The 15884-nt window shown below is 39.5% G+C and overlaps 1 protein-coding gene and 1 long non-coding RNA gene across 2 annotated transcripts in view; one reads left to right on the forward strand and one right to left on the reverse strand.

The window, feature by feature from the left end:
- The window catches only part of LOC105921710 (trafficking protein particle complex subunit 8), a gene marked incomplete at its 3' end in the record, with an annotated part of 102959 nt that overhangs the window by 47127 nt on the left and 39948 nt on the right, over positions 1-15884 (forward strand). The window contains 5 exon segments of the mRNA XM_036131633.1: positions 1224-1317; positions 4133-4398; positions 4617-4732; positions 4821-4971; positions 5383-5483. Coding sequence (XP_035987526.1) covers positions 1224-1317; positions 4133-4398; positions 4617-4732; positions 4821-4971; positions 5383-5483 — 728 coding nt within the window.
- Positions 5826-7602, reverse strand: LOC110367499. Its single transcript, XR_002427510.2, has 3 exons — positions 6782-7602; positions 6403-6476; positions 5826-6293 (listed from the first exon to the last, which is right to left on the reverse strand). It is a non-coding gene; the product is annotated as an uncharacterized LOC110367499 (long non-coding RNA).

Consider the following 15884-nt stretch of genomic DNA (forward strand, 5'->3'; position numbering starts at 1 on the left):
GATTCGATACGATTCTCGATACACAGCTCACGATACGATACGATTCTCGATACATAGCTCAGCTTGATTTGATTCCAATATCGATATTTATTACTTTGAATTAATGCTCAGTGATTCAATCACCAAAATCAGCCAAATATTATGTTTATGTTCTATTTATTGATCACAAACATATTAACAGGAAAATAAAGTGCATTTGCTTCAATGCATTTAACGTGTCACAGAAACCAAAAATGTGCCCAAACATCTGATTTTAGGGTCAAAGGAGCTTCTAAAATCCTGTCGGCCGTTCCACAAATTCGTCTCACTTGCTCTCCTTCGCTGTGAACTGTAATGGTTGCGCTGTAATAACGCCCCCTAGGGTCTTCGGTTCTCCACAATCACTATCAAGCTATTTCTGGATAATGTTCACCTAAACTAGTGCACTTTCACATCTCCCACAGGTGCTGGGTCCCAGGTATTAAGTGTTCACTTATATACAGTAATCTTGTAATTTATTTATTTATTTATTTATGTTCTTTCACTTTCTTTTTTCAAATATCACATTACACATGTCAGCTTACATAATAATATATATGATTTAGCAATGGCATCTAGGTGTTATTCGAGTGTATCTGTTGCTTTATGTCTGTTGGTTGTGCTGTTCTTTTTGTGTCTCTTTCCAGGTGATGGAGCAGACAAAGAAGGTTTTATCATTCTCTCCCTTTTATCTCCTCTTTCTTTCACCTCTACTCTTTTTTTTCTTTTCTTTCACTTTTTGTTCTTCCTTTACTCTCCCATTGTCATGTCCATATAATTTGAAATTCTCCTTGCAGGAATCATAATAAAGCTATTTACAAGCATAAATCAAGTGGAGCACTATGGCGAAAGCCGTTTGCTCCACTTGTAAAAGCAAAATCTGTCGAGCTCTATCTGGCATTGAGACATCAATTCCTATTGCCATATTGCTAGACAGGACACTGGGGAGAAAAAAAAAAAAAAAAAAAACGCCCCCTAGAGGTTGGGAGGTATATCGATATTGAAAGCCAGAATATCGATATTAAATCGTTTTTAAAAATATCGATATTAATCTTTATATCGATTTTTATGCACAGCCCTATTCATTACTATACAACACTGGGTAAAGTGAAAACATTTTAATCCTTGTACTGTGGGCCAATGTTTCCTCTGCACTGAGTTTCCAGTTCATTTTTTGTAAGTTTCTGTTGTGATGTGCATTGCAGGACTTGTCGGATCTTACTCCACCTGTTAATGTCGCTTCTGCTCAGAACAGCGTTGTTACACCTGAAACTGATTGCTGTGACTCAACAGAGAAAGGTCAGTTCACTCAACGCCATCTTCTTTCATGCCAATTGTTTCTGCCATTTTTTTGCCAATATTAAGTTGAATTTCTTTTTCAATTTCTTATTGAGGTTTCCCTTTCTCCACCTTCTGCTTTAAGACTTTCTGGAGTTTTCCATGATTTCATGACTAGTACTTTTGACCAAAAATGTTGCTTGGAAATGTATTCAGCTTGCTTCACTTTTATGGTCTTGAAAAAAGCCAGTGTAACCAGGTGCTGTCAGAAATCACTTAATTAGTTAAGTGTTATAGGCTGCTTTGATGTAATAGTAACCTGTGTTTTCACAATCTTTAATCTATGGGATTATTTGTGTCGGTGAATATGTGTGTAGTGATTCCGAATCATCAACTCCTGGGACAGAAAAACCCGGTGCGACTCATCCAGTGGTGGGCACAGCTAACCAAAAAGGTGGCTTCTTAAACAAATATTCCGCAAACAAAAATCTTCACAACCGTTTAACTGAAGAGAATTTGAGGAAGCTAACGCTAACCGCTAACTGGTAACCACTCAGTCTGTGTCACACGTCTTCTGACAAAAGGTGCTACACACACGGCAGCCCAGTCTCAAAAAAAGTGTACTACGTCCACATTGATCCACAGGGGGAAACGTAGAATTGTCACAATTTTGATCTTTAATACTTGTCAGACTTACGTTTTTTTTGTCCTATTCATTTACATTGGCTTGCAACCAGGTCACGTGACTATCAAGCTTTCCCCAGTGAAAAACATGGCTGCTGTTGCCCTGTGGAAAAGTAAACATTCAAGCAAAACAACTAAGTTTTTATGCATTTTGATTACATTTATAGCATTAAGTATGACTATTATTTTCATAATCTTCATTCCGGGAAGGTAAATAACCTTTTATTAGTTGCGCTGACCATATTCTCAGAAAGAAGAGAAGAAGTGATGTTTCCTGCTTACGTCACCGGGTGTCACCGAGATTCCATTACATACGAAAACATTTAAGCAAAACATATCACCCCTTCACTCTGGTGATCCTCCACGAATTTGTTGATGAGAGTGAATAAAAGGCAAACAGAATCAGTGAATGCAAATCAACCAAACATTTAATATATGGAACCAAGCACAAAGATATCTTTGGAGATTGACACAGCAATAGCCTACTGCGGAAAACCCCGCCAGTGCTGATCTGATCTCTTTACCCTCAAAACTCTTAAAATTATTTTATTTTAAGAGTTAATTAATTATAGTTCATAAGTTGTATTACTTACGATTAAAACATATGATTCCACAACATCTCTAGTGAAATGTATGCTTAAGCTTTGTTCAGGGAAGGTAGACGACCTTTCGTTTATGAAATTTTCTGAAGATTTCAGTGCATCGCAGAAAGACATGAGCAGTCACATCACATTGCTAGGCGGTTGCCAGGATGCAACTAAGTCACGTGTGCGGACTTTCACCTTCAGACCTGTCTGTGTCAAATGGTGGTCAATTTTTTTCTTTGAGGTGAGAAGATTACCCCTGTGCTTCTGCCTCAAGAGGTCTTTTGAACTGGTTGCCGATGTAGGCCCCTTTTTTGCTTGCCCTCTTGCATCACTGTATCCAATGCCTCTCTACCCTGATCTTTTACTGTATTTTTTAAGCTTTTCTTTTCCTTACCAAACTGTTAAAGTACAATGCTGACAATGATCGTTGTCAGGACTTAGAGTTCTTGTTTATCAAACTGCTTCAACAATCAAGTGCTGGAAGCTGCAGGCCATTTAATCAGCTTCCGATCCAACTTGATGGTCTGGGTATTGATCAACAGCACTGGTAGATTCTGGGCTCTTTGGGGTGACTATGGACCAGCCTGCCCCTGTGACTCATCAGGTTCAACACCTGTATTGTGTTTCCTCCCTTGCTATGCGTTGCAATGCATGATGAACACATGCCCACCTTAAGCCTTCTCAGCCAGTAGATGTTGCATATGCCTCTATTTTACCCCTTTCCCACCCTCTGTTTCCCCCTGCAGCAGAAAAAACTCTTCCACCGCGGATAGTTTGCACTAATTAAATTTGCTTTAACTGATATTCTAAGCAACATAATGGCATTCCTGAAATGGAAAAAAAAAATATTTTGATTACTGCTCTATTAAAAAATAAAGCAAAGAACTTGTTTGCAGGTGGTTGTCATATTTCTCTGCATCCTCTCTGTCTGCTGGCGGGAGCATGTGTTCACCTGCATGTGAGCACACATGTGTGTCTTTGTCAGTAACAGAGAGAGCTGATAGTAGAGGAACAACCTCGTAGGAATAGAAATAGCTTACAATGTGAGCTGTGTTTCATTGCAGAGGATAATGGTAGAGGAAATGCTGCTTTCCAGTCCTTCATGAAAAGGAGGATCAAACAATAAATGAATGAGACTTTTATAATGATTTAACGATGTCGCTCTCAATTTACTGTTGGAGGTAGTAGAAAATTAAACAGTTTATTTTCATAACCATTTAAAAACTGGCATTGGTACCACCTCTTCATTGGAAAAACCCTCTGTGTGAGGATGTCAGCTGGTTTTAACTGTTAAGCAAGAACCCGTTCAACTGGGTGTAGCACTGGAACTGCTGCAACAGAAAAATCCCTTCAAGCAATTGTTAGTGTTTGTACTTTTTCAAGCTGCATGATAAAGGTTTCACTTACAAGATAATGTAATAAGATAATGTAATGATAATGTAACAAGATATAATGATAATAAAGTGTGTTGACTAACAACAACCTTCTTGTCAAGCTTCTGCCAAACCATAGTAACATGAGCAGATTACATTTCAACCTGTTTTGTTTTTATATGTTGGAAGAAGGACCTGGAGTGTCCAGTTGCTTGGATACTCATCCTCTTCAACTCGATGCAGACAGCAGCACTGGCAGCCTTTTAACACTGAGCCAGGTTGACAGTGATGCGAAGACAAGTACAGGAGACATAGACAGCCTTCCTGCAGGAGGAGGGCACCATGGGGCCTGTCTGACCCTGAATGACCACGACCATATCAGACAGTTTATCCAAGAATTCACTTTCAGAGGCTTGCTACCGCACATTGAAAAAAACATCAGACAACTGAATGACCAGGTAAACCTTTGGTGCTGGACTGTCAAAAACATAAGAATAAAAATGTTATTTCCTGAATAAAAATTGGGCTTGAATTTAGTCTGCTGAGTAACTTACTGTATAATTATTACAATTACTACCCTTTTTTGTCGTCATTGTGCATTGTTGTTTTCTTATGAATTTCCATCCATCATCATCCTATCAGCTCTTACTGCCACATTGTATTTCTCTGGTCTTAGCTGGTTTCAAGGAAAGGGCTGAGCCGTTCTTTGTTCTCGGCTACCAAGAAGTGGTTTGGTGGAGGTAAAGTTCCAGAGAAGGGCATCAGTGAACCAAAGAGTACATATGGCATTCAGTAAGCTTCATCCTTCTACTCTATCCTCAGACTTCACAGGAAGCTTTCACCTTGTATAAAGTGTTGATGCTTTGCCTTTTTATATCAGATACCCCCCTGAAGCTCCTGAGCTACAGATCAGGAAGATGGCTGACCTTTGTTTTCTGGTACAGCACTATGAACTGGCCTATAGTTGTTACCACACTGCCAAGAAGGACTTTCTGTCAGACCAGGCTATGCTTTATGCTGCAGGGGCACTGGTAAGGAGACCTTTCTTGTGAGAATTGATTGTGGACATTTTGGAATCCAGTTTCTCATCCCAGATCAGTGTAATGTTTCCCTGTGTTCCACTCTGTACACAGTACTTGAAACAAATTACTATTTCACTGCAAATTCAGGTTAGATTCTATGAAAGCAGTTGATTTTTTTTAGCTACTTAAATAAATGACAATTATTTTATTTATTTTACATATTTTACGTAAGTCCACATTTCACTTTGAAATAATTATTTTATTTAAACATTTAGCTAAATAAATTTAATGTAATTATTTGAAGCTCAATGAAAAGTCACGTAAAAATATATTTGAAATATCATCCTAAATAATTGAAGTGTTTTTTACCCCAATGATGGGGCACTTTTAGCTTTGTAACAATTCTGCCATGTTTCATAGGAAATGGCTGCAGTGTCCGCCTTTCTGCAAGGTGGAGCCCCAAGACCATATCCAGGCCACTATATGGAAACTGCAATACAGACGTACAGAGATGTCTGCAAGTATGATCTACAGTCTCTTTACATCATCACACCTCACTCCGTTTCATTTAAAGACAGTTTTTAGCTTGCAAGCTGTTGTATGGCAGCTTACCCCCACATATTAGATGTTAGAATCCACATAGCATATAAACCTTTTTTTACCTAAAGGATTATTATGTAAAGAGTAGGGAGAGTGATGGCCTAGTGGTTAGAGCAGTGCGCTTGTGCTCTGAGAAGGTTGCAAGTACCCGGTTCGATCCCCACAACCAGCACTCTGGGCAGATTGCTGCCCGGGTGGCGCACAGTTAGGGGCGGATTTAGGAAATCTGGGGCCCTAGGCAATGAAAGATATGGGGCCCTCTGAATTGTGAAGACAACGCATAAAACAGACCCATTATACAGATAGAGAAATTTTATTAGAATAGACATATTTTTTCTACCTTTTGTCCCTCTGTTCTTGTTGTTTGCCTCTCTGTCTTTTTATCCCTTTTTCTAGTAGGCAAGCCATGATCTGCTTATTTGTTCTCCATTTTTCATTTGAATGAAATAATAACTGGAACTAAATCTGCGCTCGTCTTCATTTCTTTCCAAGAAATGGAGACGGGCGCAGTTTTTCACCTGAAGTAGTTCTCTCAGTTCTATAGAGCAGCATGGACGGTCAGACAGATGATTGGTCACAGCTGAGTCATCTTCAGGAAGTCCACTGTGCTGACTGCTTACCAGCAGAGTGGATGATGCTGGACTCTCTCAGTCTGGTGGAACAACATCATTATCAAAGCCTGGCTGGATAATTTTGTAACTCTCTCTGTCACAGCCCATCTCTGCCTCATTCTGAAAACAAACACAGAAAACACGGTTTAAGGCTTTTACCCAGTGGTTAAATGTATATTTACTCAATTGCTGTAATGGTCTCGCTATGGTGTCTTGTACCAAAACTAACCATCAGTCAAACTCCTTTCACACGAGTCAGGATTACTTAGTTCTTGCTTTATTTCCACGTAGAATGGAGGGAAACTGCCAAAAAGCCCAAACAACTCAGGATGAGCTCAGAACAGCTAACAGAAGTGCTTTTCATACAGTTGCATACATTAAAAAGTACAAAAACAATGCAACTTCAGGATGCTACCTTAACAATGAGCTGCAATGCTACGTAGCAACCTAACAAATGTTAACAGCCTGCTAATTAGCAATGACGTAGCGAATCATTGAATCGCCCACAGGTGTCTCCAGAACCAATTAAACATAAGTTCAATAGACAACTTACTTTGTTTCTAATTTGTTAACATAAACGCTCATTTTGAAGTAAAGCTGCTACTTACAGGCATTGCGTCGAAGAACTTCACCTGGAATTCGGCGTTCGTAACAGACACGTCTTTTCATCTGCTCTACTGCTAGCAAACAAAACGTACTAGCATGTAAGCAAAGCATTTCCTTAAATGTCCAGCAGATGGCAGCAGTGTGCCATGCAAAATAAAACACCTTCTCTTTACAGGACAATTGCTAAAGTAGAAATTTGAGGATTTTATGCAACTTCAATTTTGTCTATGTCACTGTAACTCAGAGGAACATACTGCAATTTCTCCTCTACTATTAAACCTATTTATATGCTGGTTACATACATATTTCAAAACCTTCACGCTCAGTGGAAACCTTGTACCCCCAAAATGACGGTTTAATGTTAACATTTGTGATAAACTGAACAAGTCTTTATTTTGAGGGATGACTTCTTAAACCAGAACTCTTTTAAAAAAAATTGTCTTCAGCTGGAAAATGAATTATGACAAAACAAAAATAAAATGCATGTCACAGGAAAGACTAGTGATGCTACATGACAATTTCTTAAACTACCAAACAGTAAATTATTTTGTTTATAATTAACTGGACCCTTAACATCCACAGCTGTACACAATAACACATTAAAGCAATGTTAATACAAAGCTGTAATGCAGAGTGAGAAGTTGGTAATAACTTCCTTATGTCTTTTGAATGTATAACTTAAATTATTAAGGAATTAAACACCTGCCAAAACTACCTGTAAAACCTGAGGGTGATTTTAGAACACCCAAGAGCCGGACGTTTTCCTGAATATCAACATGAACAAAAAAAAAACACCTAAATAATTGATTTCTCATTGTTTGTAGAAAATACAAAGGAAAATCTAAACTTACTTTAAAATGAGCCATTTTCAATAAGGTAAATAAATAATGCAGAAAAATAAAACTACCTCCTACTGCATGTCTTGTTGGATAATAATGTGTATCAGTACTAAAGGATAGTTTTGTATATAAAATGAAAGGCGTTTTATTTGTTATAACATTATATAGAAATACCATTACTGAATACACCAATCTGTTTTTAGCTTTTAACCATAAAAGACTATCATGCATTTTGTCCACATTTGATCTAAACCCACATGAAAGGGCAACATGTGCAGCTTTATTCTGAATTACTTGTAGTTTTTTTATATTAATTGATGAAGTATTTGACCAAACCACTGAGCAATAATCAAGATGTGAAAAAAACAAAGCATCTAGTACTTGTGTAACAACCTGCGGTGTAAAGTATTTTGAAGACCTTTTAATGACCGATAAACTATTACCCATTTTAGTTAACAAGTTCTGAACATGTCTATCCCAACACAATCTATTATCAATTATCACTCCCAACAGTTTAGCCTCTTGTTTTTGATCCACAGAATTTTGCTCTATGGTGAGTTCAAGTTTCGGTTTGGAAAGTAAAGAAAAAGGAGTTCCAACCACTAAACAGGTAGTTTTAGATACATTGAGAACCAATTTGTTACCCCTTATCCAGTCCACCACTAACTGTAGCTCTCTTTGTAGTTTTGTATTTAACTCACTAATATAAGTTTCTGCTAAATATATGGTGGAATCATCTGCAAACATTGAGATGCTTGCCTTTTCTAAAACAGATGGAAGATCATTTGTAAAGATTGTGTACAGGAGCGGCCCAAGACAACTTCCTTGAGGCACCCCGTGTTCCACAGCCCTTACATTTGAAAAACTGCCATTAAAATAAACTAGTTGTCTTCTATCCGACAAATAACTTTTCATCCATAATAATGCAGTTTGTGAAAAGCCATAATACTCCAGTTTTTTTAACAGTAATTTGTGGTCAATGATATCAAATGCTGCAGTGAAATCAAGCATTACAACACCTATTATTTTTCTCTCCTCCATATCCTTGAACCAGTCATCAACCATCTGAGTCAGGGCAGTGGCTGTTGAGTGTTTTTCTCTATATGCATGCTGAAAAGTCCTAATCAAATCATTATTCTTAAAATAAGATTGAATCTGTTCATAAACAATTCTCTCCATTATTTTACCAAGAATTGGTAATAAACTTATTGGTCTACTGTTTGATCCAGAAAAGGGCATTTTCTTATTTTTAGGTATTGGCACTACTTTACATATTTTCCATTCTTGCAAACATACATTGTGCATGAAACACAAATTAATTATATGAGCAATAATAGGAGCAATAATAGCAACTATTGGTTTAAGCAACGTATGATCAAGGAAGTCTACACCAGGTGTTTTTTTTTTTTTTTTACAATTCATAAGAAGTAATTCCACTTTAGAAACACTTACACTCTTGAATTTAAAGCTACAGGTTTTGTCTTTCATCATCTTATTTATTAGTGTATTTGATAACTCTGTCTTGTATGGCTGTGTAGTATCTTTTAGTTTGTTTATTTTGTTCATGAAATAATCATTAAGATGATTTGCTATATCACTTGGTCTAGTAAAAAATTCACCTTCATGTTCTAAATAAGCTGGAATTGATTTATTATTTCCTCTTAATATATTATTCAGTGTATTCCATAATTGTTTACTATCATGTTTTATTGCTAGAATGTTTTTAATATAGTACAATTTCTTTTTATTTTTATTTACCTTAGTTACAAAATTTCTAAGTTTACAATACACTTGCCAGTCCGATTTAAATTTAGATATAATTGCTGCTTTTTTGGCTAGCTCTCTCTCTTTCATAAGATCTTTTAATTCTTGATCCAACCATGGGGTGTTAACATTTCGAACAGTAAACTTTTTAATTGGTGCATGATTTTCTACAATTCTCATTAAGGTTTGATCAAAAAGCTGAAAGGCCTTCTCTAGATCCTTTTGTAGAATTACCTCTGACCAGTTTGTATTTCTTACATCATTTTCATATTGTAAATGATAAAATTTTCTAAATGACCTTTTCATTATTATTTTTGGACCCGATTTAGGAACTTTTGTTTTTCTTACAATTGCAATAAGATTGTGGTCACTAAAACCAACTGGTTTTAGTGACCACAATTAGGCAAAATATTAACAGTCTTTAACTAAGAACATAACTATATTTTAATTTCCAATATCTTTATATATAGTAAACTATTTTCCTCAATTCTTGAGTTTAAAATAATCAATATAATGTATAATACTATATACTTTGGAGTTGATAATTATGTCTTTAAGTTTATATCCATATATCAGTTCCCAATTCCTCGAGATGCATGTCTTACAGTTGTCAACCCAGTTCAGTTCCTCATTCCTGCATTCGATGTACTTATTCCTGATGCAAAGTCCAGTCATTAGCATACTTAATTGCTTGACAGCGCTGGTCCAATTACTTGATTGTAGTAGATGTCTCCAGATTTCTGATCTTGAAAGTATTTTGTATCTCCATTAAATGTTACAATCAGTGTAGCCGGATAAATCAAACCATGTTTTATTCCTGCTTGATGTAGTTTCATTCTCAGATCTTTGAATTGCGCTCTTCTCTTCGACACTTCTGCGGTTAAATCCGGAAAAATCTTGACATTCATCCCTTTGAATTGTAGGAACCTTTTTTGCTTCGCTATTCGTAAAATAGCCTCTTTCGCCGTATACCTCTGCATCCTGACGATCATCAGTCAATTCAATTCAATTCAATTTTATTTATATAGCGCCAAATCATGAAACATGTCATCTCAAGGCACTTTACAAAATCAAGTTCAATCATATTATACAGATTGGGTCAGATTATACAGATTGGTCAAAAAATGTCCTATATAAGGAAACCAGTTGATTGCTTCAAAGTCCCAACAAGCAGCATTCACTCCTGGAGAAGCGTAGAGCCACAGGGAGAGTCGTCTGCATTGTACATGGCTTTGCTGCAATCCCTCATACTGAGCAAGCATGAAGCGACAGTGGGAAGAAAAACTCCCCATTAACGGGAAGGAAAACCTCCGGCAGAACCGGGCTCAGTATGAACGGTCATCTGCCTCGACCGACTGGGGTTACAGAAGACAGAGCAGAGACACAACAAGAGAGACAAAAAAGCACAGAAGCACACATTGATCCAGTAATCTGTTCTACATTAGATGGTAATAGCGGATGATCTGTCTTCTCTGGATGATGTCACAGTTAACAGAACGCCAGACCAGGTGGGCCTACTATGAAGAAAAAGAGAGAGAGCAAAAAGTTAAAAGCTGAAATGACGACAGTCATTTCAATGTAATACAATGCAAAACTGGAGAACAGTAGACTGAAGAACAGTAGAAATCAGTAGAGTGAGAAAAATAGACCCTGATGTCCTCCAGCAGTCTAAGCCTATAGCAGCACAACTATAGAGATAGCTCAGGGTATGAGCCACTCTAACTATAAGCTTTGTCAAAAAGGAAAGTTTTAAGATTAGTCTTAAAAGTAGACAGGGTGTCTGCCTCACGGACCAAAACTGGGAGTTGGTTCCACAGGAGAGGAGCCTGATAGCTAAAGGATCTGCTTCCCATTCTACTTTTAGAGACTCTAGGAACCACCAGCAGACCTGCAGTCTGAGAGCGAAGTGCTCTGTTAGGAACATATGGGGTAATCAGAGCTCTGATATATGATGGAGTTTGATTATTAAGGGCTTTATACGTTAGAAGGAGAATTTTAAATTCTATTCTTGATTTAACAGGAAGCCAATGAAGGGAAGCTAAAATTGGAGAAATATGATCCCTCTTGTTGATTTTCATCAGAACTCTTGCCGCAGCATTTTGAATCAGCTGAAGACTTCGAACTGCATTTTGTGGACTTCCTGATAGTAAAGAATTACAATAGTCCAGCCTTGAAGTAACAAATGCATGGACTAGTTTTTCAGCATCACTCCTGGACAGAATGTTTCTTCAGTCTCGAACCATGTTTTGTAACCGGCCCCACTCTGTGCGCAACTTCCACTTCAGGTTTATAAGGCAGCTTATCTTTAAACACCTCATTGAAAAGGGACTCCATAAATTCGGTAGGTTTTCCGTTTTCTATATCCTTGTCGATGCCAAATACTCGGAGGTTAAATCTTCGGCTGTGACTCTCCAACTTTTCAATTTTATCTCTCAGATCTTTGTTTTCTTTTCCGAGAGCTTTAGAGACACGCTCCGCTTCATCCATTCTGTCATTTATTCCGGATAAGCCCGACTCCACATCGACAAGATTTCTTTGCAATCTTTCAGTCCGAATTTTAGCTCATCAAACTGCGGTTGTAAATTATTCTTTGCCTCGTTTATTTCTTCCTTTATGATTGCACGGATCAAGGCAGCTAATTCAGCTTTATTCACCTGCACCGCGTCGCTTTTCATCTCCCTCTCAGCTGATCCACTCTTCGCTGGAACAGGTGAGGCAACAATTGGGTCGGAGATAACCTGCGGTGCTTTTTTCCTCGGCATTCAGTGATCTTTTCTTGACTTTGCTGAAACAGATTTTCCTTTACATCAATTGTTCTTTATCAGGAGGAAAACTTTGGAACCTTAATTATTTTAGGAGTTCAGCGTCCCTGTTAGTCCACGTACTCACTCTCTACAACCGGACATGACGCTGTTCTATTGTTTCAGCACCATTAGGGTAGCTTCTTTCCTTTTAATTTATTTTATTTTATCTTCTCTCTTCTTCTCCTCGCGCCGTTTGTTTTCAAATTGGTTTTCTGTTGTCTGCCCAGACCTTTCTGCACAAGCGCAGCAAAAAGACTGATCCAATGTAGTGGAGACTGTAATAGAGGGGGGGGGGGTGGCGAGACACCCTCAATATTATAAGCATTCTGGTGGCATTTTAGCGAAAGGATTTTAATCAAAAACATAATTAATGTGCATAAATAAGTAAAAGCTGTAGTAACCATACATGTAAAAGGAGTTTTAGGGAGCCCCCAGGAACTTGATATCCATTGCAAGATCAATGATGTTCAATTATTGTTATTATTAGCTAATAGTAAACTGTTCCAAATCCACACAAATTGGGATTTAATACCCCTGGAAATCCAGAAAAAGCCATTCACCTTCCAGGACGCTGCTGAGGGTGTAGAGGTGGTCCAGTGATCCACGACCATGACGAAAACCACTCTGCTCTTTCTGAGTCCGATGTTTTACTCTCTGGTGGACTCTCCTCTCCAGAACCCCTGAATAGACCTTACCAGGGAGGCTTAAGAGTGTGATCCCTCTGTAGTTGGAACACACCCTCCGCCCCCCCCCCCCCCCCCCCCCCCTCCGTTTTTCTCCATGGTCTCTGTGGGAGAAAAATGTACTTGAAAAAACCCAAAAAGTCTAGAAAAGACAAAGCTGCTTCTCCTTCTTTCGCCAGCAGGGGGACTTTTATTTTGTAAAAACACAGAGTTGCACATTCACATTTACATTCAGCAAAATCCCAACAACATGAGCCTCACAATCCCTTTTTATAGAGTTTCATTTATATGGATGTGAATGTGGGTGTTTTTAGTCACATATCGTAAACGGATGTTTCCTATTATTCCTGGAAAGAATGTTTATGTACCTATTTTACTGTGAATAACAGGAAATGGCTAAACATTAATCACCCTTGATATTTGGAGGATCTCCAAAGTTATTGAAACAGGGATCAAACTAGCCAATAGCAAAAGTCCAAAGGGAGTCCAGCTGTCCTCTTTTTAACCGTACTAGTTCTGGAACTTTCCAATCTCCCATACCTCTCTGAACTCCTCCCACACCCGAGTTTTTGCCTCAGTGACCATCCCAGCCGGATGTCACTTGGACGGTACACATCAGCTGCTTCCGGAGTCCTCAAAGCCTGATAGGACTCCTCCTTCAGCCTGACAGTATCTCTCACCGCCAGTGTCCACCAACAGGTTCAAGGGCTGCCACCTCGATATGCACCGGCAAGCTTGCAGCCACAGCTCTGACAAGCCGCCTCAACAATGGAGGCACGGAACATGGCCCACTCGGACTCATTGTCTCCCACCTCCCTCTGAGCATGTTCAAAGTTCTCCCAGATGTGGCAGTTAAAGGAGACTCAGCAAGATGTTCCCAGCAAATCCTCACACTATGTTTGGGTTTGTCAGGTCTGACAGCATCCTCCCCCATCATTGGAGCCAGCTCACCACCAGGTAGTGATTAGTGGAGAGCTCTGCCCCTCTATTCACCCAAGTGTCCAAAACATCCAGTCGCAGGTCAGATGAAACAACAACAAAGTCGATCATTGAACTACAGCCTAGGGTGTCCTGGTGGCAAGAGCACATATGGATGCATTAACATGATGTTCGTTATGGACAATCCATGATGAGCATAGAAGTCTAACAACAGAACACCGCTCAGGTTCAGATCACTTGAGCATTTTCTCCCAAATATGTCCATCCAGGTCTCACTGTCATTGCCCACGTGAGCGTAGAAATCCCCTAGAACAAGGGAGTCACCCTAGAGGGGCACTCTCCATTCCCCCCCTCCAAGGACTCCAAAAAGGGTGGGGAATCTGAACTGCCATTTGACACATAAGCACAAACAACAGTCACAACCCATCTCATCACACATATGCGGAGGGAGGCCACCCACTCGTTCCCTGGGGTAAACCCCAACATACAGGCACCCAGATGAGGGGCAACAATTATGCCCACTCCTGCTCGACACCTCTCACCAGGGGCAACTTCAGAGTGGGCAAGTGTCCAACCCCTCTCAAGGAGCTATGTGTCGAGGTAAGTTCAACTATTTCTAGCTGGAACATCTCAACCTTGCACACAAGCTCAGGCTCCTTCCCCACCAGAGAGGTGGCATTCCACGTCCTGAGAGCCAGCTTCTGTAGCCAACGATCAGACCGCTAAGGTCCCTGCTCTCGGCTGCCACCCTTTGCATAATCCGACCCGTTGGAAGGGGTGACCCATGTTTCCTCTTCAGGCCATGTCCAGCCAGGCTCCATGGGTGAAAGCCCGGCCATCAGGCGTTCGCCAGCATGCCCCACCTCCAGGCCTGGCTCAAGAGTGGGGCCCTGGTGACCTGCGTCTGGGTGAAGGAACGTTGTTTCCAATTTTCTTTTCATCATAAGGGGTATCTGGGTTGTGCTTTGTCTGGTCCCTCATCAAGGACCTGTCTGCCTTGGGTGACGCTACTAGGGACATGAAGCACCTGGCAGCATAGCTCCTCTGGTCATTGGACCACTTAAACCCCTCCACCAACGATAAGGTGGCAGCCCAAGGAGGAGGGTGGTACATCCCCGAAGAAGAACAACAGTTTCGGATCCTGTACAGATGGAAGCACCACGAGAGGCAATTGTGATCCAGCCGTATCTACTGGACTCCTCGAACTTGGAGCATCTCTGGAGGATCTGGTGGACCCACAGGGATGTTTGCACCATTGTTCTGTTTTTCACATTAAACACAGTACTGTTGTTGGTAAGGGTTATCTGTTGTACTGTGTATAGGGCTGGGTATTTTGGTCAAAGCCCTTAATCGATTCGATTTCAATTCTTACAGCTCTGAATCAATTAATTTCGATTAAGTTCGATCTGCTCTTACAATAATGAAAGTGGCTCAGCTGTGTTGCAAAATACATGCATTTTATTTTTTTTCCCTTCACATTAAGAACAAAGTGCAAACAAAGTGCAGACTTGTAAAGCGGAAAGTTTAAACTTGGGATGTAAACAAAACTGTCTCAAGTCTCAGAAGTGCAAATTTGTATAAATAAAAGTATTGCAAGTGAAACTAAACTTTAACTACAACACTGCAATTTACATAAAGGCATTTTTCTCTTTTAAGGGCCAAAAAATACTAGCAAATAAACACAAAATAAATTAAACTGCCAAGTCAAATTATTGTCTTTCTTTTCACTTCTCACTAATTGTGAGATTCTTGTGAAGGAAAATTAGTTCATTGATATGATCTATGCTTAGGCAGCTCCTTTTTGCAGTGACGATGTCACCAGCTGTTGAAAATACCCTCTCCGATGCAATACTGGTCCCTGGGACACAAAGATAATGCTTTGCAAGGCGACTCAACAGTGGATACTCCCTTTCATTTGACTTCCACCAGATCAAAGGATTCTCATTCAGCACAGCAGAATTTTCAGCTTTGTATCTTCTGACTTAATTCTTCAGCCCTTATTACTGGAGTTTTTAGTCTGTGATCCTTTACTGTTGGTGAATAGACTGTCCCAAGGAGAGACTCCAAGGTGCTGGA

This window comes from Fundulus heteroclitus, unplaced genomic scaffold, assembly GCF_011125445.2.
Source record: "Fundulus heteroclitus isolate FHET01 unplaced genomic scaffold, MU-UCD_Fhet_4.1 scaffold_45, whole genome shotgun sequence".
NCBI classification, from domain to species: Eukaryota; Metazoa; Chordata; class Actinopteri; order Cyprinodontiformes; family Fundulidae; genus Fundulus; species Fundulus heteroclitus.